Raw genomic sequence first — 26,952 nt, 5'->3', positions numbered from 1 at the left:
TTGTGACCTTGATTTTTGTCCAAACCTCAGATCCAAACTGGAAGAGCCAATGTCAGAAGTTTATTATTTTCCCCTATCCAGCCAGCTCTGATATCCCCACATTACCTGAATGCCTGGCACAGTACTGGTAATAGTTAGCAGGAGGGGCAAGAACATTCCTCATGTTGATAGGTAACTCTTAAGAACATAAGAAGAGGTTGCTGAATCAGGCCAGCGGGCCATCTAGGTCTGCATCCTGCTCTCACAGTGGCCAGCTAGATGCCTGTGAGAAGTCCGCAAGCAGGTCCTGAGTGTAAGAGCACTTTCCCCTCCTGCAGTTTCCAGCAACTGATATACAGAAGGATACGATCTCCGGCTGTGGAGGCAAAGCATAACCATCATGGTAGTAGCTGTTGATAACCTTCTCCACAAATTTGTCTAATCCTCTTCTAAAGCCATCCAAGCTGGTAGACACCACTGCCTTCTGTGGGAGAGAGTTCCATGGTTTACTACAGTGAATAAGTACTGTATTTTACCCATATGAACATAAGGCAGGCTTGGCTTTCCAACCAGATTCCCCGCAGTAGCCTGACTGTGCCTCTCTTTTTGTCACTCTTCCTTGCAGAGCTTCATCGCAGTGAGAGTATGCAGGAAAAGAATGTGAAAGAAGCCAAAACCAAATGCCGAACCATAGCATCCCTGCTGACAGATGCGCCCAACCCCCATTCCAAGGGTGTCCTGATGTTCAAAAAGCGCCGCCAGAGGGCAAAGAAGTACACCTTGGTCAGCTTTGGAAGTGTTGATGAAGACCGCTGCTATGACGAAGAGGACGGCGTCTTCCCAACCAGCGAATCCGAGTTTGACGAGGAAGGCTTCTCTGATGCCCGGAGCCTAACAAACCACTCAGACTGGGACAATACTTACCTTGACATTGAGAAGCCCAAGGGGCCTCCTGCCCACGAGCAGGATCAGGCTCAACAAGGCCTCAGTGGAGTATCAGGCAGGGGGGCGCAGTTGTTTGAGCAGCAAAGGCAGAAGGCTGGTGAACATACTGTGGAGAGAGTCCCTACTCATGAGCCAGAAGAACAGCCCCCACCTCCACCTGTCCTTCAAGTGCATAACGTGTTACACAATGAAGCCCCCACTCCACAGAAGGCAGAAAGGGCCCCTCTGAGTGTCCAATTAGAAGCTGTACAGGTCTCTAGCCAGCTGCCATCACCAAGTCCTGCTCAACTCCAGTCTCCATCAGGCATCTTCGGAGGAGGAGGTGTGGGCTCCCCGAACTCGCCAAGTGCCACCAGCATCTTCAACAGATCCGCCCGACCTTTCACTCCAGGTTTTCCCGGGCAACGTCCTATGACTTCCTCTGTCGTGTTCAGACCATCTGCACCAAGGAAAGGCAGTGAGAGTTTTGGTGGACAGAGAACAGCGGCGCCTCCTTTCTCCCCTGTCACTCCAGGGACCACTCAGCTTCCTGCCGCTCCCATGGCAGTGCAGCCTAGTGGCCCAGCAAGTGCCTCTGTGTCTCTGTATATCCCAACCCCTCCATCGTTGGTGCAACTCTCAGGGCCTGGAAATTCTGCGGAGGCCAAGCCACCTTCCAACACACCCCGAACCTCCACAGCTTCCATATACCTATCAGCACCTTCTAAGCCAGCTGCAGAGGCTGTCGCTGCTACACCCCCGCCATTGCTGCCTTCCCAAGGCCAAGAGACGGCTTCTTCGACTTTGTACATCAGCCCCGTCCAACAGCAGCCCCTCTCCCAGCCCTTCACTGCTGTAGCGCCGGCCATCTCACGGCCTGCTTCTGAGCCCTTTGCCTCCAGGGAACAGAGAGTTGCAGTTCCAGCTCCCAGAACGGGTATCTTGCAGGAAGCTCGCCGGCGGAGCAGCAAGAAGCCCATGTTCAAGACTGCGGAGGAGAAGAAGAAGAATTCCCCCAACCCCGAGTTGCTGTCTCTAGTGCAGAACCTGGACGAAAAGCCCAAAGGAGACCACCACGGAGCAGGCTTTGAGTCTGGGCCCGAGGAGGACTTTCTCAGCCTGGGGGCCGAAGCCTGCAACTTCATGCAAGCCTCAGGCCGGAAATTCAAGACCCCACCCCCAGTAGCTCCTAAGCCCCAGCAGTCAAAGGCCTCTGGTGGACTGGTGAATGGCTCCTCCTCTGCCAACGACATAGCCCATTTGAAGGGGAAAGGGGCAGAGCTCTTTGCCAAGCGACAGAGCCGCATGGACAAGTTTGTCGTGGAGTCTGCTCTCACACCGGCCCCAAAGGCCAGAACCCCATCCCCGACCCCTTCCCTGCCTTCCTCCTGGAAGTACTCCCCCAACATCCGCGCCCCACCCCCCATCGGTTACAACCCACTTCTCTCTCCGTTTTATCCCCTGGCAGCCAGCAGGTCGCAGGCTAGCAAGGCAGAGAGCAAAGTGAAAAAGGGGCCCAGCCAGAAATCGGGGATCAAGGCCATCGACTTCATGCGGCACCAGCCGTACCAGCTGAAGTCCGCCATGTTCTGCTTCGGGGATGTGGCAGGCTCTGACGTCCAGGCCTCCTCCGCAAGCCAGGCAGCCCAGCAGTCCAGCCTGTCTTTCACCCCGGCCAAGCAAGTGCCCGTGAAAACAGCCCGGACCTATGAGATCCGCCGCTTTTCCACACCTGCTCCAGCGCCGGCTTCCAGCAGCCTGGCCCCTACAGTGCTGGCCCCCCGCTCTGCCACCACCTTGGATGAGCCTGTGTGGAGGACAGAAATGACCTCCATCTCTGCACCCGCTTCCCCAGGGCCCTTCCAGGTGGCTCCCCCACAGTATCTAAGCTCCCCTGACCTCAGCCAGCCAGGCAGGGGGCCTTCCCCAAGCCGACCCTCCTCATCCTCCAGTTTCCAGGTAGCGAGACCCAGGTTCTCAGCTGCGCAAACTGGGATGCAGGCACACATCTGGAGACCAGGTTCTGGTCACCAGTGAAAGAGAAATAATGCTTCCCCATCCCCATCAGTGGGCTTCTTCACACATTGTGGTTTTTTAGGTGTACACCTAAGGGTTGGGGGGGGCGTACATCTTCAAATTTAAAGTGTAAATGCAGCAGTTTATCCTAAAAGTGCACCCACCAGAGAGCTACGATTGGCTGCAGCTCACTGCTGAGTTCCCACTTTGTGGCAAACCCAGGTTTGCTGCCGTGTAGTAATGTGTTGAGATGGCCCACACGTGCAAGGCAGGCGTTTGGACAGAATAGTTACCTTTAGCTCCTCCCCTCCCTTTTCTGTTTAAGTTGAGTTCCTGTAAATTAGGACAATGAAGCCAAATGGGAGGCAAGCAGCCTCCTTTTCCGAATCACTGAACTATCCACTTTTTGGACTTGCGACGTTTCCAAGGGATTTAACTGTGTGTGGCCGGAGCAAGAGAAAAGTAGCAACGATAGAAGGGTTTGCCATTCACGTAGCAGCAAGATTCATAACCGCCCTAGGAAAAGCAGTGCTGTGCAGCTGTAAGCAAGTGCATTTTTATCTCTGAGAACAGCTCCTCGCCTCACCATCCGGAAGCCCCGTGTAGTGTGAACGTGGTGGTAAGGTGGAAGAGAAGCAGTCGCAGAGGCATAGATGGACCCTCCTAATTGTCTCTCAACATCTGCCTGCTAAAACCCACAAATTCAAAGTTTTCATCACTCTCTTCCAAACAGGATTGTCTTGGAAGCCTTTTGTGAGTTCCTTGGGGAGGCAGCCAGTGATGTATTACAAGTTTCCGCTCATGCTAGGTGTAAGATACCTAGTCTTTGCCCTGCCTTAACTGAGAGCAATGCTGTAGCACAGCCAAAGTTTTCCAAGGAAATGCAAATTGCTGTTAATATTTCTTAAATTTGTATACGGCCATTCATCTGAAGATCCCAAGGTGGCTCACAACAGAAAATCACTTTCTCTTTTGCATTTACAGGAAAGGCTTGGCATGCATTTCCTCAGTATCCCTGTGTTATGTCTCTGTCTCCACATTAGCATTACAAAGCAAATATGGCGACTGCCAGGCATGGCATTTGCCTTGTAACATGCCGTTCTCTCTTGAAATGCCCCAAGACTATGCCCCAGAATCATCTGCTTCTTCAACAGATAAGTCAGATAGAAAGTTTGAAAGCAACTGGTTGACACAGATGTGTGTGCCATTTGCTACGTAATTAAATGAGACAGGAGACACAAATTCCTCAAAGTTTCCTGGTCCTCCTCTGAACAGCTGAACGAGAGGCTGTGCAGGACTGCAAGGGCTGAAAAGCAGCATGAGATGAGAATTCGAGGTGGAAGAGGCACAGAGGCAGCAAGGCAGTCAAATGACTACTTCTTTATGGCAGTAGTGGGGTGAAGGTGTGTGAAAATGCAGGGAAGATCTTCTCTCCATCTCTCTCTGCTTAGTAGCCAATTTGCGTTGGTCAGAAACCGGACAGTGTTGTGTGTCGAAGCACCAGAGAAGGAGAACCCTTTCAGAAAAATGAAAGGAAGACCAAGTGTGGAATTTTGGAGTGCAAGGTTTGACATTAATCTCTTGCTAGAATAGGACACTGTAAGTGGGAGGGAGGAATATGTGAGCAAGTGTGGGAGTGGTTTTCAGAGTCCACAGGGCAGAGTTTTAAGGCGTTCCTGTATCTCAGATGCTTGTTCCAATGACTGACAAGCTAGCAACTGGAAATTCAAGTCCAGGGCCAGTTTTTGTAGACTCTCCCAGGTCAATGAAAGCTAGCAGGGGGAAAAGGGATGGCTAGGAGTTGTATATCTACCAGTACTCAAAGCCAGGAAGGGATAGAACAGGCAGCTTGCTGGAAGAACTGCCCTGGATATGCTTGGGGTGTCTTTTGCATCCTCAGAAGCAGGTGGTGGCCATACTAAAACCAAGAAAGTGGCGGGGGGGGGGGAGAGGAGAGATGGCGTTAATCAATGTAATATCTTTAATTTCTGTCAGCATAACTTGAAGCTTCTGAGTTCGGCCTCTTTACCTATTTGCATGAGAAAATAACTATGTAAGATATGAAGCAAACCCAGCCCCTGTCCCCCAAATATTTAATATGATGGTAGGGAGATGCGTTTTAACAAAATGCTGTACAGTGTATATCTGATTCCCACACAAACTTGACCTTGCCTGGCTTATCTTGGCCAGTTCACAATGCATTATTTGGATGGAGGCCCAGGTAAAACACCAAAGTACAAGGGATAGGCCACTGTTTACCCGCAGAAACAGGGGCCTAATTAATTGTTTGTACTCTTGGGGCATTCAGTCTCTACTCAGAGAGAAGTGAGGGCAGGGTTTTTTCCCCAGCTCACTGAAACTCCATTCTGGCACCTCTCAGGTGGGTGCCATGCTCATTATAAGAGAGCAAGGGAGGTGAGTTCCAGCACCTCTTTTTCTAGAAAAACAGCACTGAGCAAGGGTGGCCACGACCTTCTGTGGTGCATCATTGCTGCACAGTTTAGAGCCATTCGTGAGTTTGGGGGTGAAGTTCTGAAGTGGGGAGACTCCCCATGTGATTTAGAGCCCTATGCGTTTGCACATGAGGAGACTGAGCAGCTGAATAAGGCTTGTAGCATGGAGAAAAGCATATGTTTTGGCCAGTTATCATGAGGCTCAAAAAGCAGCTGAGATGTTGATTCCTTACTCCCTGCTGGTTGGAGAAGATACACACACACAAATACATATATACTGTATATATGAGAATGCTCCTGATCCTGTGAGTCAGGTGATCCCAAAGAGCCAATCCCCTGTCACTGCCTGTTATTGTAACAGTTTGGTGCACTCTTATCTTATTGTAGATGGAGTCTAGATATTGTTGAACTACAAACTCCCACCATTCCCAGCCACCACAGCCAGCTGTAAGAGATGATGGGTGTAGGAGGCCAACAACATCTTGAGACGCAATGTTGAAGAACACAGGCCTGATCTCAGCTGTCTGTTGCAGGAAGTTATCCTTTCAGCAGGCGATGGTGTTTGAGGTAGGGCTCCAAGTGCAAGAGGGTGGATAGGTTCAAGGAAGAGTAGATATGAAATACTGGTTAACATTGTCTGAAGAATACTAAGTCTGAAGAATCTAAACCTGTCATTCAAGAGGGAGACAGATGGAGCACAAGGGTGGTTTGTAATGTGCGGTTTCCACATCCAGATATGTACTTAGGCCCAAGGTCAAATAAGTTTGGCAGGCCTCAGCTGCTGACCTTATGCAGCCAAGTTTGAGTGTTGAGACCTAGCAAAATCTGGCCTGGGGAGGTAGGGTTGATCACTGGGACATACTTCTCGAAGTTGCTGTGCCGTGAAATGCAGGTTGCCAGTTTCCGACACTTTTGAGCCTCCTGTGTGTTTTACAGCTGTTTGACTGTCTGCGAGAAGCCCTGTAGTGATGGTAGCAGAACCTCCCTGGCCTGGCATGGCTTGCTCTGTAGCAAGCAAAGGTGAAAAAGCTCTCTTGGTGCCCTTTCACTAAGAGCCTTCCTGGAAAGGCTTAGTGCAGGCAGGAAGTACGGATCAGGGTAGTGATATGCTTACCTTTGAAAACGGGTGCTGGGCACCATGAGAATGTAGAAGATAGGCTCTTCCCATTCCTTCTTCCTGACACAGGTTTTCATAGTTTAAGAAGAGGTGTGAAATGGTGGAGGGAGGCAGCCTCTTTGCAAGAAGCCTGAGAAGAGAGCGCACTAGAGGAAGGGATCCAGTGGCTCTGTTCTGCATGACAGCCCCTGCCAAGCCAGTCTATGCTCTAGAAAGGTTCCAAGTCCAATCTTACAGCTTAGGAAGTGAAACCAGGAGCTAGAATTCAGAACAGCTTAGGAAGCAATACCGGGAGCTAGAATACAGAACAAGAGTTGGGAGCAAGGAATTTGGAGGAGCTCTTGATGAGGCTTCTGTCATTTTCACGGTCACACACAACCCAGCTGGAAACCACATCAGTGAAATTTTCACATTACCCTTTGTCAGATACCTTGTCATTGTTTGCTATTTAGACCGGCAGCTCTCTTGCTTCTCCAGGAGGGTGTTCAAATTCCACATCCAATAAACAAACCTGCCAGCAGCATCCTGAAATACACAGGGCTGTACATCTCAAGCAGTAAGAAAACTTTGTTCTGTTCTTTTGGAAATATTTTTATTTCATTTTATTTTTGAAGTTAAAAGTCACTTTACAACTGCTTGTGCTGAGGAATAAATTTCTGATACGCACTTTAACCGTTGCCTCCATTTGCCTCTTTCATTTTCAGTTGCTTTCACAGTGTGATCCCAAAACATCTTCACACTTGAACCAATGCTGTTACATTCAGTCAAAGTGACTCTGCATTGCGCTAAGCTGCAGGTCTAAGATAATGAGAGAAGGCGGCATTTAAGTAGCATTGATTCTGCTCATGTAATAAGCTGCTTTATTAGGCATAGGGAACCGCTGGTCAGGGATGATGAGCATTTTAGTCCACCAATGACTGGACAGCCACAGTTTCAGTATATCTGTGTGATGCAAAATCTTCAAGGCAAGTGAATGAAACATAGTGTATCCTGAGATGGGGAGGGAACTCTAATGACGGACTTCAACCTCTCACCTGTTGGATTCTGAGAAATGTATTGCTCCCCCTCCTCACACACATAATGTGCACATCTTGACTGCCTTATATTTCCCACACTCCTGCAATCCAGTCCTTTCTCCTGGTACATATCCTGGTAGTGGCAAACAGATTCAGTGGGAAACAAATACACAGAAAACGTTGGAGAATCAGAACCAAACCTGAAACTCCCTAACAGCCAAGAAAAAATCAGGATCCCATACTCCACATCCTTGCTCTCATCTGTGAAAATTGTGGGATTCTCCAGCACCATTTGCCCCTCCCCCCTTGAAAAAGTGTCTCTCTGTTCCTCTCATCCCATTAAGACGCTTCTATCTTCTTCCCTCACAATCAGAGGAAATGATGGATGCCTCTCAAATCCCCAAATCTCCCCCTGGAGAGTTCTCAGTGGTCTTTGCCCTTTTGAGGCTGCCCTTTGCAGTTTCGGCGTGAGTTTTAAGGCAGGGAATGAGGAAAAGCTCTTACAGTCACCTCCATTGTGCTCCTAAACAAGGTCCCTTCTGCAAGTTGTTTACAATATAGCAGGTTTTTAAAAACCAGTGCAAATATGTGCCTTTTCTGCTATCATGTATTAGGCCCACTGTGTATCTTGCAAATGTCTTCACTGAAAGGTCAAATCCACACTATTCATGGCTTTCCCCAAAGAATCCTGGGAATTGTAGTTTACCCCCACAAAGCTATAATTCCCAGCACCCTCAACAAACTAAAGTCCCCATGATTCTTTGGGAGAAATCATGTGCTTTGAATGTATGGTGTGGATGTGACCAGATTTTAATTCCTTCCTCCTTTACAAAGAGGATATAAGGCAGGCACACACGGCCACTAGATGGTGGTCTTGTGCTTCCATAGCTTAGCAGGGTTCTGCATTCACCTGCTGTAGTGATAAGTTGGGAGGATTTAAAATCTTATGGCAGACTTACAAATCCTCTCCACTTAATCTTTTGCCCTTTGGACTTCACAGAGAATCACATCTGGCAATTACTCTGTGCCACATATTTGCAGGGTTGCAAACCGATCGCACATTCTTGGCTCTGCAAACGGATGGCTTCCAAAAAAATCTATTTCGCTCCACCTGCGCTGTTAGGATCACAGGCCGCGTCACAATTCTTCCACTTCGCCCAGCAGGCAGCTGTGGTCTAATGATGCTAACCTTTTGTTGCTTGTGCAGGTTACAACTAGTAAGGGCTTGCTGTTTGCTGCTGCCTTAGGCTCTCTGCAAGGGTGAGATGCGTCACACACCACTGAACTACAGGAAAAACAAAGGTCTGCGGAAAACAGAAATATAACAACTCAGCATGGAAGCATCATGTATGAGGTCTCATTTAGAGGTATGATTTTGCATTTAGTGGTAGGAAAATATGGTCACATCATCAACACCATATATTTAAAGCACATGGCTTCTCTAGAAGAATCCTGGGAACTAGTTTGATCCCCACAGAGCCACAAATTCCTGCACCCTTCACAGACTTCAGTTCAGGATTATTTGGGGGGAAGTCATGTGATTTACATGTGTGTTGTGCATGTGGCCACATAGCTGGGTTTGTAAAAGCCTAGAGGTTTTGCATTCCCTACGTCAGATGCAACAAAATCATCAGTGGTTTAAAACCAAATACACAGAATAGAAATACAACAGAGCATAATTTTCTAAACCAGTTCATCCAACAACAGAATAAAAGGGTGAATCTAACCCTAGCCCACAATATTCAATCTATAATACTAACTAATAATAATTATTATTTTTATTTATTTATACCCCGCCCATCTGGCTGGGCTTCCTCAGCCACTCTGGGCGGTTTTCAACAAAACACTAAAACACAATAACCTATTAAACATTAAAAGCTTCCCTAAACAGGGCTGCCTTCAGATGTCTTCCAAAAGTTTGGTAGTTATTTTTCTCTTTGACATCTGGTGGGAGGGCGTTCCACAGGGTGGGTGCCACTACCGAGAAGGCCCTCTGCCTGGTTCCCTGTAACTTGGCTTCTCGCAGCAAGGGAACCACTAGAAGGCCCTCAGTGCTGGACCTCAGTGTCCGGGCAGAATGATGGAGGTGGAGACGCTCCTTCAGGTATACTGAAACAAAGAAGATGAACAGAAAGAAGAAAGGGGGGTGTCAATTACTTAGGTTAAAATATGAATAAAGGTAAAGGACCCCTGGACGGTTAAGTCCAGTCAAAGGCGACTGGGCTTGCGGCGCTCATCTCCCTTTCAGGCCGAGGGAGCTGGCATTTGTCCACAGACAGCTTTCTGGGTCATGTGGCCAGGATGACTAAACCGCTTCTGGCGCACGGAACACCGTGACGAAAGCCAGAGCGCATGGAAACGCCGCTTACCTTTTAGAATATGAATAATATGAGAAGACAAGCGTAATCACCAAGAGGAAGAGGAGGGTTTGTTGTGTGCTTTTGAAGCAAAGCACATGAACCAAAGCTCCGCATTCTGTTTTAAAGACAAAAATCAAAAGTACTTCTCATAAGTACGTCATAAGAGAGCACCTTCCAGAAATGGGACGAAAGGGAACCAACCCTCCAAGCAGAGAACCAGCTCCAGAAAAGAGAGTATCTGCCTTACTTCGGCTCAGTGCAGTGACCACTCTAAAGCCATCTTGCCCTTCTCACAATGTTCCAGTTTCTGCTTCGGTATTCCATTGTGCTAAAGTTTAGCACCTGGCTGCAAACAGCAGAAGAACTATTAGGACTCTGTTGTGAAATTTAAGGACTTGTTGAGGCAGCTTACAATGATTGGATTGGGATAAATGACATACACTACAAAGCACACATTTAAACTAGAAGCATTCAGGCAATTCTACTACAGGGATGCGGGTGGCGCTGTGGTCTAAACCACAGAGCCTAGGGCTTGCCGATCAGAAGGTCGGCGGTTCGAATCCCCGCAACGGGGTGAGCTCCCGTTGCTCGGTCCCTGCTCCTGCCAACCTAGCAGTTCGAAAGCACGTCAAAGTGCAAGTAGATAAATAGGTACCGCTCCAGCGGGAAGGTAAACGGTGTTTCCGTGCGCTGCTTTGGTTTGCCAGAAGCGGCTTAGTCATGCTGGCCACATGACCTGGAAGCTGTACGCCGGCTCCCTTGGCCAATAAAGCGAGATGAGCGCCGCAACCCCAGAGTCGTCAGCGACTGGACCTAACGGTCAGGGGTCCCTTTACCTTTACCTTACTACAGGGTAACAAAGGCCTACTAAGTGACCTCAAGCCTCCTTTCAGCTTAATCTACCTCACAGGGTTGTTGTGAATGAAATGTGGAGTGGGGATCATATACAATACATTGGGCCCCTTGGAGGAAAGCCTGAATATAAAGATAGCAAATGAAATAAAGTTCACCTTGTAGTCACATTTCTTCTGGCTGTGTTCATAGCTTTAACAGCAAGAAGACCCAAACACCTGACCAGGTCCCTGAAGAAAATTGTGTTAATTTGCATGCCAATACGCTGCTTACTTGAGTTTGTTGGCTGCTGTGATAGAATCTCCTTTTTAAACACGTTGAGCCTGCAGCCTTACGAGCTGACCACATGACAACTGGCAACAGCAATGAAATGGACAAGATGCACCAGCAACCGCAGCTTGTTATCCGTGACCTTAATTCAATCTTGCAAGAATGTAAGATGACACAAATGTCTAGGGCTGGGAGTGTCGATAGCTATATGTGTGTACACACGAGGAAGAGCCAAGAATTTTGCCTGCTATACCTTTCAGTAGAGCTGCACATGCCACTGGCTTTGAATATTCAGGGAAGTTGTGTCTTCTGAAGCTCTCTCTCGACACACACAACTCTAAGTGCTGTGGACTTACAAGAGGAGTGACACACACTGCCAACAACGTGTGTTCCTTTGACTTTTGTATATATAGACAAGGAGGGTCAAAATAGCTTCTGCAGGACTGGAGAGTACATAGATTTGTATGCAGAGCAACAGAGTTGCCATATCAGCTTTCATAATGAGGGGCACCGCAAGCCAAACTCAGAAAACGATGTTAGGGACCTGAATGTGACACTTCTGCAATGTGTGGTGATACAAACCAGGAAAGGCTCCCACAGAGAAACTGGGGTGAGAAACATGAGTCTCATGCTCTCCACTGCATTCTATCAAATTAGAACTTGGTAGGAATGACACGGGTGGTGCTGTGGTCTAAACCACAGAGCCTAGGCCTTCTGATCAGAAGGTCGGTGGTTCGAATCCCCGCAATGGGGTGAGCTCCCATTGCTCAGTCCCTGCTCCTGCCAACCTAGCAGTTCAAAAGCATGTCAAGTGCAAGTAGATAGGTACCGCTCCGGTGGGAAGGTAAACGGCGTTTCCATGCACTGCTCTGGTTCATCAGAAGCGGCTTAGTCATGCTGGCCACATGACCTGGAAGCTGTCTGCAGACAAATGCTGGCTCCCTCGGCCTATAGAGTGAGATGAGCGCCACAACCCCAGAGTTGGCCGCGACTGGACCTAACGGTCAGGGGTACCTTTACCTTTAGGAATGACAAGAGACCCTTTTGCCAAAACAGTGCCCCTCACTGCTCAGCAGGGATTTGCTTATTCCTGGACCCTCATTTCAGAGCACCAAAGAATCTCAGGTTTCCCCAATTCTTTCTTCGGTTTTGTCAGAGCATCCTTTCAATGCTAACACTCTAAGGAAATGAAACAAAACATCAAACATCCTTTCTTTCTTACAGTCATGAGATTAAAAAAAAACATATTTAAATATAATAAACTGCATGTAACCTTTAATGTAGGTTTCATATAATGTGATAGTGAGAAGCATGGACAGGACGTGGTCCGTACATTTAAAATTATCACTACTGGCCATGCAAAGCAAAGAACTAAGAGTCAGGATGAAGACTTTTCAGTCAAGCAGGCATAGTGGAAAGTACTTTCACTCAGGCATAGTCCCAGCCTGCTGTGATCCTACAGCATGAGGACTCCACAGAAGCAGAGTCCACTTGGAATGACGGCTGGTCCATAGTCACCCTAGTGGATCAAGGTGAGAGAACCTTGAAGAGAGATCCCCACAGCTGGGAATCTTGGCTGCAGCAGGAGAGTCTGGCCCTTTAACTACAGGAGACAGAACTTAGTGGGTGGGGCTTCCAGTCAATAACTACTATGTAGACCTGCTATAAAACTCAGCCAGTTGCTCTAGGCTCTTGCTACCACTTGGATGTGTTGCTTTAGCAGCTTTATCTATGATGCTGAACTCACAACTTGGGTCCTTTTGCCTGTACAGCCAGGGACTTCTGACCTCCGGTTTTGTGGACTATCAGCCCTATTTGTGGTGGACATCCCTGCGGATCACAATACAGCCAGACCTGGAACTTCATATAGTTCTTCAACATGGAGGAGAGGCCAATGGACTGCCTGGGTGGGTAAAGCTATCTTAAATATAGAGCCTAAAGGGACACCATAGCTCAGCAAGCCATTCAACCTGGAACCTCAACAGCATACCATCTGGGGGTGGGGTGTGCAATAACATAACTTTTCAATTTGTAGCCCTAACGACTCCTGGCACCCACATGGAGAGGCCCCCATGGGATAGCCCCTGTGTGAGAAGGGTGCTCTGGCCTGATAGCTGATTGCAAGAGACTGTGGCCCTGCTTGGGAAGGGTTTCTCTTTCAAAAAAGAAAGGGAATCCAAAGAGTGGTTGCTCTGCAAGATCAGGCACTGACGTGAAACGACTCATACGTTCTTGCACAAAGCTATGGGAACGACGTTACTTGCAGGGGAGAATGCTGAATGTATGAACCAAGCCATGGAGAGCCTGCTTACAAGCAGCTGGCAAGACCCCAGCAGCACAGGATCCAAGGAAACTTTCAAAGAATTGAGATCCATCAATAGCCAGCCAAATCCCAAGTCTTGATGACTCCCAGAGCACTGTCCCACAATTGACAGTAGTTATGTGAAAGAGGAAAATTCAGCAGGTGTAGTTTGCACAACAAGCTGTCATTCCCTCTTCCGCACGATTATTAACAGCGCAAGAGCCCTGCCGTCTTTTGCAACCGGCCACAGTGGTTCAGAGTGTGAGTGCAGCATCCTCTTCTTCGGAAAGGCCTTTTCCTTTCAAATTCTATTTCTGATGGATTCAGGGACTCTGAGATTGTGTTAGGGGGTTTCAATAACTGAGGGGTCAGGGGCTGGGTCACAACAGTGCTGAGGGTAAGCATAAAAGCTCCTGGTGTCACATAACCCAAGCTGGAATTGCAGCAGTTACCAATGCAGAATCTGACAGCACTTGGTGTTTGGGAAGAAACACCTTGAATATGACCACCTTACTTGACTGCATCTTGCGGTCAGCAATTCCTCTACACTGCACCCTACACTGCACCCAGTTCAATAATAATAATTAATAATAATAATAATAATAATAATAATAATAATAATAATACACACACACACCGCCCATCTGGCTGGCTTTCCCCAGCCACTCTGGGTGGCTTCCAACAAAACATTAAAAATACAATAAAACATCGAACATTAAAAACTTCCCTCAACGGGGCTGCCTTCAGATGTCTTCTAAAAGTCAGATAGTTGTTTATTTCCTTGACATCTGATGGGAGGGTGTTCCACAGGGCGGGTGCCACTACCAAGAAGGCCCTCTGCCTGGTTCCCTATAACTTCGCTTCTCGCAGTGAGGGAACCGCCAGAAAGCCCTCGGAGCTGGACCTCAGTGTCCAGGCTGAATGGTGGTGGTGGAGATGCTCCTTAAGGTATACTGAGCCGAGGCTGTTTAGGGCTTTAAAGGTCAGCACCAACACTTTGAATTGTGCTTGGAAATGTACTGGGAGACAATGTAGGTCTTTCAGGACTGGTGTTATGTAGGCCACTCCCAGTCAGCAGTCTAGCTGCCGCATTCTGGATTAGTTGTAGTTTCCGGGTCACCCTCAAGGGTAGCCCCACGTAGAGCGCATTGCAGTAGTCCAAGTGGGAGATCACTAGAGCATGCACCACTCTGGCGAGACAGTCCACAAGCAGGAAGGGTCTCAGCCTGCGTACCAGATGGAGCTGGTAGACAGTTGCCCAGGACACAGAGTTGACCTGCACCTCCATGGATAGCTGTGAGTCCAAAATGACTCCCAGGCTGCGCACCTGGTCCTTCAGGGGCACAGTTACCCCATTCAAGACCAGGGAGCCCTCCACACCTGCCCGCCCCCAAACAGTACTTCCATCTTGTCAGGATTCAACCCCAATCTGTTAGCCACCATCCATCCTCCAAACGCCTCCAGGCACTCACCCAGGACCTTCACCATGGCTTTCACACTTGCAGCTCTTGCTTGGCATGCCTTGTGCTTCCAGTCCCTTGCTTCCCTGTGTTTCTCCTAGGGCGCCTCCAGACTGCTTAATATTTTGTGAGATATTTAGGTTGCAAAAATTGAAGCCGTCTACCCTCTAGCACAACAAATCCATCTTAAAAATAGAAATGGAATGTGGAAAGTGATGGGGAAACACTTTGAAAGGCACAAGATAAATGAATGATGAGCAGGACAGGACATAAATGCTCATTGTTCTTGCATAACCCACCTCCATGCAAACAAATCAGAATGAATGCTCAATAAAGACCGGATATAAACTAACTTCTGTGTATGCTTTGTGCAAGCAAACCAGGATGAATGTTAAATAAATAGGTCATCCGGGGGAGCCCTCTATTCCCACAGTCCTGCTTTTCTCCAGATTTCCTGACACACATTCCTCTCAAGGAGTCAGGATTGCTTCATGCCTTGCTTCCCTGCTCTGAGGCTTTCTAAATGGAGAGGCAACTTATAAATGTTAAAAGTAAATTTAGAAGGTAAATAATTTCCCCGTCTGCTGCAAGTACTCATACTTCTGTTGGTAAAAGTATGTGAACTGAAATGCAAAGTGTCTATTTTCTTCCTGCTTTGCACACTGGAGAGTTGAAACAAGTACACTGAGTCACCACCATGCCAATGGCAGCAGAAGTGACACGTGGCACGACATAGAGGGGCTGTGATCATATTGCTCATCTGTGTTCCCCTCCGAGCCCCAGAACCTTTCCACGCCCATTCATCTCACAGAGCTGCCTGCCAAGTTCTGCAGAACTGCATGCCCCAACGGACCCATCTCTTATCAGCTTACAGCCGATTGCCCTTAAATGCGCGATTTCAAGCATATAATTCATATAGCTTTTTATGCAGGTAGCAGCAGTGCTTACAACCCAGAGGAAGGAGAGTGATGTGCAGAGCTGGTCCCCTGCTTGGTATCTGGCCCCAGGTTGAGGTAGCTGCCGTGGGAGTGCTGAGGTGCACTTTTCTCTCTTCCCAGCCTTGCCTGGGCTGGTGCTATCTGAGACTCTTGGACTCCGAGATCCCGTTGACTATTAATAACCCCAGGATGTCTGTGTGAGCAGTGTCTCCAAGAGTCAAATTCGCAGCACTCCACATCAGCACTTTGTGCCGTGCAGACCCTGAGCAGGGAGCGTGTGGGCCCCCGGATACCCAGGGGGGTCAAGAAGAGCTACTAAGGCTCCTGCAAGACCAAGCAAGCGAAGAACGCCAGACACACCAAGGTCTGCTCTTGCTGCTGGAGGCTCTGTGGAGTGGCCTGTGCATGCGTGCCTGAGGTGAGTGCCTGCACAAGGTGATGGTGAGCCGGGAAAGGTAGCTAGGAGGGACGGGACATCAAGAGAGGGGGCGGAACAAATGGTGGAAAGTCTGCATTGCATTGCAGTGCACTGCCTGGCAGTGGGGTAGGGGGTTAACAGGCAAAGCAGGCAGAAAGAAGTACTTGCACCTGTGTGCCTGAGACCCCTTTCCTCCCGAAACGCTCCCGAAACCACTAAATCCAGCGGACCCTCTTTCCTACACTAGGAAAGCAAAGTCCTGCTGAAGTCCCTCTCTTGGGGACAATGACCATTACAGAGATCCCTTTTTCTTGAAGCGATCCACTCAAAATTGTCACCGCCGGCACTGGCAGCTTCAGCAGTCTTAAGTTACCATCCAGGACATTTGGGAAGGCTGCCAACTCTCCCGTTCCTTTCGTGGCCTTACTAAATGTCAAAATAGATCAGATCTTTCTCTTGGATGTATCTCAGTATACTGCACATAAGGGTGTTTCCTCCCATGTTTCCCCACTTACTAACTTATCTCACTAAGTAATACTACAGCAGAAGTTCTTTCCCATTCCCCATGAGGTCAGGTAGTAGCACCAATGCCTTGCCAGCTCCTTTTTTCTATCACCAGAGCAGCTGTCCAGGATCTTGCCGAAGTATTCATATGGGGCATTTAATTGGCACATCTGCTGCCCTTGATTTGGAGACATACACATTTGGCTACTACATGACATGGAGTTCACACTTGTTGGATGGATCCCAGTTAGAAAGAAGAGTGTGGAAATCAGTAAATAACTCCATTCCAGAAGACATTTTGTTGACCTGTAGGGTTCTCATTTGCTCTGGCCAAGGTGCTACACAGCAACAATCAGCCTTCACTTCTCACCTCAAACTGTTCAAAATGGAATAAAAAAAATACACAGTAAAAACAGTTTTAAGATGAAGGAGCTCTAGCCCAGCCTGAGCTCTTGGGCTCAAATGAGGGTGAAATGTGTTTTGTCTTTTGAGACAAGAGTAATGCTGTCCTTTGCCCTTGAAATCTAAGAATAATGAATGAAAAACCTTGCTTGCAATGGATACATTTCACAAATCCTCTCAGTTTAATGCCTGCAATTCTGTACTTTTAATCAGAGACTGGAGAACAGATGGCAGAAACAGCAGAATTTAGATGTCCAGCTAGCTGATTTCTTCTTCTGCTTTAAATAGAAGGTGCAATCAGCTCCCTGGACAGCTAGATTCTACCAGTTATGCCATCTGTCAAAGAAGTCCTACCTATTTTGTCATGGCTGAGAGTTTGGGGTGCAATTGCCAGAACTCTCCCACATAATTGTAGAAGCAAAACTGGAAGTCCAAAGGTGGTCTTGTTTTATTTTTAACCACTTCCATAACCTTAATTTTAATGATGGATAGCAAATGAATGTAACAAATTCATCTGTTGAATTCCTTGTCTCAGACATTCCTCATCTTGCCAAGGGAAAAACTGGAAGACAAAAGGGTGAATTAGGATTGTGTGGTGAAATAATATCCCTGTGCTTTTGTTCCTACTGGTGTTAATAACTTCTGCATTAGCAAAAACAAAAGTAATGGAAGGGGTTTTCCTATGCAATCGGTTTTTTGAGAAAATAACTTTCTAAGTTTCAAGAGATTGTCCTATATCTATATTCAACCTTTGAAGTGTACAACAAAATACAACGGCAGATTAATTATCATTTTATTGCATTGATCGATTATGACTAGGAATGGGTGAATAATTCCATTTTGGTTTATGTCAGTTTCTCATTTTTCCAATCTGAGCACAGTTCTCGACATTTCCACATCAGTTTCAATTTTTTAAAAAATCTCATGAACATTCATCAGCATTTTAGTGCAAATTTCTCCTCGTATACACATTTTTGTATGCAATTTTTGCCTAACGCATTTTTGCGAAGCATTTTATTTTCTCTAATAGTTCTATTTCTCCAAAAATAATGCATTTTTGAATGTTATTTTTCTATTTTCATACATATTTTATCTCAGTATGTGCACTTTTGTACACATTGCTTGGCTGGCGAACTGCACTGCAAAATTCAGAGACGTGTGAATTTTGAACAGTTGCATTTCTGTTCACATATTGTTTCGTAAAATGTGAATTAGGCAGATTCACCTTTGTTTGTAAACTGAATTGAACCTATGCCTACCTTTTGGGAATGTGGCACATACGTAAATAGATCCATTTCTACACAGTCTTTCAAAAATGTTGAGGTTCTCAAAGGCAAAATGCAGTATTCAAAGACCAGAGCGGCTGCTAAAGAAACCAGAGAACACTGATTGGTGAGATTCTGGGAAACATATAAGAAAATTTAAATTTCCAGCGAATGCTTGTGATGCTCATGATTTGGGGGCAGTGATTTGCTTACTTTAATGGAGGAACCCCTGCACAAAACCTTTGGCTAATATGGTGGCTGCTTGCTTCATGGGAGATGAGACACAATTTCTGAAAGGATGTGAAAAATATAGGAAGGAGTGTGATGGCTGGGAGGATCACAAGAAGAGTTGTTTGCCCAGGTATGAAGTTGGCCAGTCTCTTTAGGCAGCCATATAGGGAGCAGCAGGAATAGGCCTGTAGAAGTGTGGGTACCGTTGGCATAGGGAAATGTCAGAGGGATGACCTGGGTGCTAAATTTAGGCTGTTCGGTAAGAAATTTGGGACCTCCATGGTGGCTTTCTCTAAATAGACCTCCTGTTCCCAAATAGGAGCAGTAGGGCAAGCAGAGGTTCTGATGATCAACGGATTAACAAGAAACCAGTAGTTCTAACAAGTACATTTCCCCCCGCTATTAACAAAGGAATATTCTGTGCAGGAAAGAGATTACAAGCCAGCAATGAATTTAGAACTAAAACAGAACGGAACTGGGCATTATGATACAGAAACACTTGAAGAAGTAGTTGCAAATTAGAGAGTGGTGTGGACATGAACAGATTTTGCGGGGGGGGGGGGGACTCCCGACCAAATTGCTAAAATCTAAGCAGGCCCTGGAGGTCACACAAAAATTCCACAGTGCCATTTCCTTGAATAAATTGGCAGCCCCCTATAGCTGCCTTGAAGTTGGGGGGGGGAAGGGGGTAGATCTAAATTATGGTTCTATTCAATCAAATTAGTCAAACCTAATTTGATTAAAAATGTCTCTTAACAATTAAACTCACTGGGGACTCCTGGTCAAATGATCACCTTCTCTGTCTATTCTATAAGGCCACTACTTTCCTGAAGTTAAGCAGGTCTAACCTCCTGGGGAACCACATGTATGACACTTCGGGTTCCATTACAGAAGAATGGGTAAAATGCAAGTGTAAGAAAATGGCCGCTTACTCAGTCTCTGGGTGGGCAGCAGTTGTGGAATTCCCTCTGCCAGCTGCAAAGAATGGTGGGATAATCCACCACCCCTAGATTTCAAATTGGCCATCAGGTGGCCAGAGGGCCCAGCTATAAAGGTCAGTTGCATCCAAGTTTCGGACCATATTCAGATCCGAGAAGGAATTTCCTGCAAACAAGATTGACCCTTTTTGGAGGTTTTGCCTTCCTGATAACAAATAGTCTCGACTTTTGGCAGATAAGGCATTGGGTGGAATCCTTTAGTCTAATATCGGGTTGGTGTGAAGTGGTGCATCACCTCTAATCCAAACTGGAGTGATCGCAGGGTACTCCATTAGAGGGGTCTAGTGAGAACTCTGTCCAGAAGCCAAGCATGGGCCACCTATGTAGACCCATGTTTTGAGGAAGTTCCATAATCTCAGGCACAACCCCATTCAAACATCTGCAACCCACCTGGAGGCTGAAATTGGATATGTACCCAATGGCTGAGCCATAGCCTACCTAAAAGCTGTGGCCAGTTTTAAAATCCCAGAATGTTTTCTTGTTCGGTTTGTTACACATAAACATTGCCTAGGCCTTTGCTGCCTGGGTCGGGGGTCACTGTGAGTGGGTCCGCTATAGCAATGCAGGCAAAGAGTATTTCAGTGGAAAACAAGCAAAATTACATTTGAGTAGAAATATAGGATTGTGATGCCAACGCAGAAGTTTGACAACTGTCAAAAACTGAGGCGTAACTAATGTAGTCTTAATAGGGTACCCAAATGTTAGTGAGGTGATTATGAGGAATAGGCCTAGCCAAAAGAAGCTCTATGTGCTGTTGTTGTGGACATATGCTGGACCTTTGCCATTGGGCTACTAAATGTGGAAGTTTATTGGTGCATTTTTTTTCTGGTGGGTGGCTTGTCATGTGTGTGGTGAAATTTCAGTGGGTGGTCCCTTTTGCCACACCCTTGCTTCCATTTGCTTTCCCCTAAGCACAACCTAACGGGACGCGGGTGGCACTGTAGTGTAAACCACTGAGCCTAGAGCTTGCTGATCGGAAGGTCAGCTCGTTCGAATCCCCGCGATAGAGTGAGCTCCTGTTATTCGGTCCCAGCTCCTGCCAACCTAGCAGTTCGAAAGCACGTCAAAGTGCAAGTAGATAAATAGGTACCGCTCTGGCGGGAAGGTAAATGGCGTTTCCGTGTTCTGCTCTGGTTCACCAGAAGTGGCTTAGTCACGCTGGCCACATGACCCAGAAGCTGTCTGTGGACGAATGCCAGCTCCCTCGGCCTATAGAGCTAGATGAGTACCGCAACCCCAGAGTCGTCCGCGACTGGTCCTAACGGTCAGGGGTACCTTTACCTTTACCTTTTTAAGCACAACCTAATCATAAATTTAACATGCTAGACATATACACACACCCGTGCACTTTGCCACCCCAATATATATTTTCCCCTTGTAGCTCCACTTGTAAGGAGCAGATTTCACTCATTTCCCTCTTGTGTAATCTACACATATGGCTACGCATAGGCAGTCCAATGGAAGAATGGAAATCACTTAACTGTTGCAGTAGGGGGCTAATCCTGCCCCATGTTCATCTTTATTTGTCTTGGCCTCAGCTAAGGGTATTTTGAGGGTAGGGAGGGTATATGTCTTACCAGCTGCCAGCTGTGCCTTTGACTGGGGATGTGGACAGAGTTTGCACTTTTTGAAATCGCTTACAAAATGTCACGCAATTCGCTGTTTTGTGCCCCCAAGCACAGTGAGTGAGATTCTTCGAGCAATCGCAGGATTACAGTGTTCTGCGTGGTAGTGGTGCTTTTTAAAATGAAAAATCTTTTTTTCCATAATAAATTCTGCTCTTCTAGCTTCCCGTTGTACAAGTAATCTCCTGGATATATGGCAAGTAGGGTGGTTATTATTATTAATTTTAAAGAAAACCTGTTAAAATTCCCAGAAAAGCTCCCCCCCCATTTTGGGGAGGGTGTTCCCAAAGAAAGCTAAACAACTTTGACCCCCAACTTTGTCTGGATTTCCACTTTGGGGGATATAGCAGCCCAAAAAATATGCAAGATTACGTAAACCAAAACCATGCTAGAATTTGTGGCTGGAATTCATGTTGAGAAGCAAACAGTCTGTCAAAGTTTTTGAAAACAATTATGAATTTTGTACAATATTTTTTTTACTCTTTTTACATCAGATGTATCACATTTATGAAAGAGAACAAGGTGTAAAGTGGGATGGGTTCAATAACGTGAGAAAAATGAATGAAATAAGACAACATTACAAATTGCATCGTTATTGATAACTGAAACCAGGAAGAATAGAACATTGATAACTTAAGCAAGAAACAGATGGGGACACATATTGCAGACAAACCTGCATCTCTGGAATACCTGAAACAGCCAGAAATCGTTAGTGGCAGAACTATTTTTTTTGCTCAAGTCAAATCTGCCCATTTACCAACATACATTTTCATGAGCACAATATACCGGTAGATACTCCCATTGTTAAAAACAAAACAAAACACCTCAGAGAAAAGCACTATGAATAACTAATGTCATTCTGTTGCAGTGTAGATGTGACCTTTAAAAAAAAGCTATGCTTTTAAGTAATAGATTTAAGTAATCTGATAATATGTAAACTAATCATCAGATTACGTTTCTGCCATACAGCATGTTGTATCAACTTCTATTAAACATTGTTGAACAGGTTTCTAATAATATATCTGGAACATTTATATGGTCCAGTGTTAGCAGAGAATCTTCCTTAGCTTCTTCAGCCTAGAAATTAATAAAGAGGCTTCCTGGTCCTTTCTGTCCTGCTCAGGGACATGCCACATTATCAAATTATTTGTTTCCAAATCTGCAGCCTACACAGTTATCTTACTGAATAAAATCTCCCGCATAGCTTATTCATCACTCAATTTCAATTGTTGTTTTGCTACATCCTTCTGTATATTATCATAATTAACAAATATAGTTCTCTGTACTGAGGTGACTCGTCTGTAGACCAGAGAACTCAGAACCTTAATGAACCTCAAACATACCGAGCAGCTGGGTACCAGGTCATGAAATTCCTGTTGGCGCTTATTATTATTATTATTATTAGTCATCCATCTGACTGGGTTGCCCCAGCCACTCTGGGTGACTCCTAACAAAATATTAAAAATGCAATAAAATAATAACCATTAACTGCCTTCAAATGTCTTCCAAAAGTCATATAGCTATTTATCTGTCTGATATCTGATGGGAGGACGTTCCACAGGACAGGTGACACTACTGGGAAGGCTCTCTGCCTGGTTCCCTGAAACTTCACTTCTCACAGTTGAGGAACTGGCAGAAGAGATTACTGAAATTGGCCAAAACTGCAAAATATGCCGCCAGAATGAAAAACAGGTCATGTGCCATCACTGTTCCTTAGGGTTTGCTAGGGCTAGGAAAGATTCCAGAAGCATCTGTGTGGACTGGCCCCTTTTGTCTTGAGAGAGGAAGTTGGTAGACACCTTTTCTATATATGCCAGAAGGGGGAAGGGATTAGCAAACGAAAGAAAACTCCATCGGGAAAGAGGCAACAGCTCTGTATTTAACCTAACACGAATGAGAAGTTCATTTACACTATTCTATTCTCGTACAGAAACAGCATGCCTCTTGCAGGAACCCCGGCTCCCAATAAGAAGAGAAAGCCTACTAAACTCATTTTAGAACTAACCCAAGAAGGTAAGATATATGTGCACCTGAACGCAGACATAAAATCCTCTCTGAGCACTTCCTCCCTAGAGTATCTGTGGAGTGCCAAACAGAGAACAAGCATAGAAGCTTCTATGAAAATGAAGTCATGAGTGGTTAGGTTACGGCTTATGTAGAAGGACCACAACAGTCTCCTGCTTTCTAGAACATTTACAGAGCCAAACGGCTCACCCCAAAGAGCCAAACTGCATGTGATGATGTTTAGTCACACGCAGTTCGTCTCAAGTTTTTTCTTTTTCTTTTACAAGATGGAACCCACAAGCAGAAGAATGGCACAGTGAGGGACACAATGGCTACCCATATTTTCCCAGCTGAGGAGAAAATATGGATATTTATTTCAATCTCTCACTGTCACTGATGTTAAGTCCTTAGATTTCAAGTAGCACTGCAGCAGCAAAGGTTATTTAGATATACACTGACCAGTGCTGGATTTATGTATAAGCTAAACAAGCTATAGCTTAGGATCCCACTCTCTTGGGCTCTCCCACAAAGTTCACTATTAATATACTTCTTCTTAATTGTATTCAGTTCAACAATAACTCTGATAAATTACGTATTTTGTTATGTGCAAATGGCTTTAGATACCTATTAGGTCCATAAATTACCATATAGCATATATTCAACACAAAAAACAGTGACGATTTGTTGTTGACAAAGGACAGCTGGACATATAAAGGGCCCCATTACCTTCAGTGGTTTAGGGCCTCATAAAACCAAAATCCGGCCCTGACACTGGCATATGTGCCCCTCCTGCGCTACACATTGAAAACAGTATTATGCCACTTTAAACAGTCGTGTCTCGCCACAAAGAATCCTGGGAACTGTAGTTGCTTAAGGGTTTTGAGAGTTGAAAGGAGACTCCTTATTTACCTCACAGAACCACAATTCCCAGAGTTCACTGGGAAGAGGGATTGAGTGTTAAGCCACTCTCAGGATTGCAGCTCACGAGAACTCTGGGAACTATAGTTCTGTAAGGGGAGTAGTGGTCTCCTCACAATGCTCAGCATTGTTAACAAACTACAATCCCCAGGATCCTTTGAGGGCATCCATGACTGTTTAAAGTCATAATACGTACAGTGGTACCTCAGGTTAAGAACTTAATTTGTTCTGGAGGTCCGTTCTTAACCTGAAACTGTTCTTAACCTGAAACATCACTTTAGCTAATGGGGCCTCCCGCTGTCGCCACGCCACTGCTGCATGATTTCTGTTCTCATCCTGAAGCAAAGTTCTTAACCTGAGGTACTATTTCTGGGTTAGCGGAGTCTGTAACCTGAAGCGTCTGTAACCTGAAGCAAAGTTCTTAACCCGAGGTAATATTTCTGGGTTAGTGGAGTCTGTAACCTGAAGCGTCTGTAACCTGAGGTACCACTGTACTGCATTAGAGGTACAGTACAGACAGGGTGGTAAAAAGTCAGGAAAGAAGTTAATTGCTTAATTATTTTGCTTTGACTGGAAAACAGGCATGGCTTGATTCTGAATCGCTAGTTATTTGATTTGTTGATGGGGGGGTGCATAAATATACTTGCACAAGCAAGCCACACGAAGCTCTGATTCAGTATAGTAAATGAATGGCAGCGCCTTGGCTGAAATGCTTCAGTATTGCTTGAAACCTTGTCGCATGGCCTCCAGCATGCTGTGCACATAGTTTATCAGCACAGCAGCCACAGCAAGTGACTGCTGCGGTTGGGATATGAACAGCTGTGACCTAAGAACCATGAGGGATGTTAACGGTGGCAGAAATTTTAGGACCTGGTGGCCTTCAAGTTTAGGGCCTCAAACATATGCAGAGCTCAGACCCTGCAACGTGAGCAAAATGGTGTTGCTCCAATTGTGTGGCGTATAACTGGGCTCATCCCAGCTCTGTACTGTGGAAACATCAACAAAATCACAGAGGTTCCATTGTTACAGTTCTCATGGTGGACTCCTGCTGAGGAAGCAACAATTGAATCCATGAGAGGCAACCAGGATTGCTACCTTAGAAATTAAATGTTAACAGCCTGTTTTGTTTGTTTATGTTTGTATGTAGTTGGGAAAATTAAATAAAAATATTTCCTTTTAAAAAATGACGAAGACCAAAAATTGGCTTTTGCTGGCTTCCTTGGTGTCAGGGCTAGCGCACATTAGAATTTCTAATGAGCATAATCTGCCAATTTCTGTTTGGATTAGGATGGAAATTATCAAAAGTAAAAAAAAACAGAGATAGAGAGACTAAGAATTTTGCTGTCAGATCTGCAAATGCTATGCCCATTTTTACTTGCCTGAGTCAAACATCTGTTCTGACAATGACCCATAGAGATCAGTCCTTTTGCTCTGTCTTTTGACACCCGATATCTGCTGTAAATGGTGGAAGCGGACATGGCAAGAGAGTTCAGATCTCCACTTCATAGAATAAGCAACTGAAGATGACAGGTTGGCATGAAGTAATTTTAGTTTGTAGGCTAGTGTTATTGCTTCTCAAAGGTACCGCCAACCCTGCTTGATGCCACCTGAGTGATATTGCCATTAACTGAGAAAGAACCATTTGTCTGTGATAGCTGGTAGTGTGTAAAGATGGGTTAAGTTGCAGGGTGAGTAGAACAAAAAACTGAACATGTTCAAAACTCAGTGGTGCTTGCTAAGCAGGACAGATAGAAGTAAACATGGTTAAGACTCTAAATGTCACTTCCGGGATAGCCAGAGGAAATGTCACATTGTATAGATGCTTTCTTCCATTGTGGGGCCATCTCTGCTCTCCACATAATACCACCCATTACACAGCCCCTTCCTACCACGTCAAACTTATTGCTTAAGCTTGGCTGGCGATGGCTTCTTTGCTGCTGCTCTTCCTCCTCCTCTCTAGCTCTCAGGTAATCTCACTCCATTTCTACTTCTTCCTCCTGCAAAATTTTCTCAGCCTCATTCCCTTTATGTCCTTTGTCCCTTACACTCCCATTAATTCTGATAGCCTGGATCCAGAGGTTCTACCCTTGCTCTCTCCTCAGTCAACTGTTTGGTATTCCTGTCACTCCAGCTGTTCTGGGCCTGCCAGGGTCCCTCATCCCCTTGGCTCTGGGCTTCCCTGCTCTCTCCTGGCTTGGTCTATCCCTCGTCTTGACTCCTTGTGGTCCTCCACTTGCGCCCCAACCCCACTGCTTCTGGAACACAACCATGGCCAGCACCCCCCGGTCTTCCACAGGGAGAAAACAGCACACAGTTGCTGAGGAAATAGCGGATAACAAAACCTTGTCTGTTATTTCCCTCTTCGTTGGAAGATCATAACAATTGCTTTTGATATGGCAACGTGTGGCTTTTCTGGTCATACTTCTTACATGAAAGAAACATGACTAGAAAAGGTACCATTGTGTGCATTACATGTACAGTAACAAACTGTTTGCAATGACACACAATTTGATGTCAATAATGTAGGAATTTTTACAGGGCAAGATTGAAGCTTTTTGTGTGTGTCTTTTTGGTGATTAGTAACAAGATGGTGGCCATTCAAGACCACTATTTGTTTCTTCATTTATTTACTTATTTCACTCATTTCCTTTAGCAATAATACTTGCAAGGTAGTCTACAAACCAAAATAACAATGCTACCAATAAAATAACAATAAAACTATAATTGAAATCAAATTAATCAAAAGATACATACCTGCATAGTAATATATACTTGAGTCAGGAGAAAACATGCACAAAAGTATTGTAAAATAGATGACATCAGTGTTATTTTTCTAGAAAAAGAGGTGTTGAAACTCACAATGAACACTTCCCTCATTCTCTCATAATGGCAATGGCGCC

At 45.8% G+C, this 26,952-nt stretch overlaps 2 protein-coding genes and 1 long non-coding RNA gene across 4 annotated transcripts in view; all 3 read left to right on the top strand.

Moving 5' to 3' along the window:
* Positions 1-5,102, top strand: part of SYNPO2L (synaptopodin 2 like) — a 40,538-nt gene extending 35,436 nt beyond the window's left edge. The window contains exon 4 of the mRNA XM_053388007.1: positions 605-5,102. Within this exon, the coding sequence (XP_053243982.1) occupies positions 605-2,940 (2,336 nt within the window). The 3' untranslated portion in view covers positions 2,941-5,102. The remainder of the gene's footprint in view (positions 1-604) is intronic.
* A 1,054-nt stretch (positions 5,103-6,156) lies between these two features.
* Positions 6,157-13,852, top strand: LOC128413693 (uncharacterized). Its single transcript, XR_008330404.1, has 3 exons — positions 6,157-7,045; positions 8,713-8,872; positions 12,760-13,852. It is a non-coding gene; the product is annotated as an uncharacterized LOC128413693 (long non-coding RNA).
* Positions 13,853-15,886: 2,034 nt separating this feature from the next.
* MYOZ1 (myozenin 1) overlaps positions 15,887-26,952 on the top strand; it is a 29,142-nt gene continuing 18,076 nt past the window's right edge. The window contains exons 1-2 of one of the 2 annotated variants that reach the window (XM_053388004.1): positions 15,887-16,105; positions 23,061-23,143. In XM_053388004.1, coding sequence (XP_053243979.1) covers positions 23,068-23,143 — 76 coding nt within the window. In that variant the 5' untranslated portion in view covers positions 15,887-16,105; positions 23,061-23,067. The remainder of the gene's footprint in view (positions 16,106-23,060; positions 23,144-26,952) is intronic. The other variant, XM_053388006.1, reaches the window with a different exon arrangement.

The sequence above is a fragment of the Podarcis raffonei genome, chromosome 5, assembly GCF_027172205.1.
Source record: "Podarcis raffonei isolate rPodRaf1 chromosome 5, rPodRaf1.pri, whole genome shotgun sequence".
In the NCBI taxonomy this organism is placed as follows: domain Eukaryota; kingdom Metazoa; phylum Chordata; class Lepidosauria; order Squamata; family Lacertidae; genus Podarcis; species Podarcis raffonei.
Note: the sequence above shows the minus strand (reverse complement) of the source record. Positions and strands in the feature narration are given on the sequence as shown.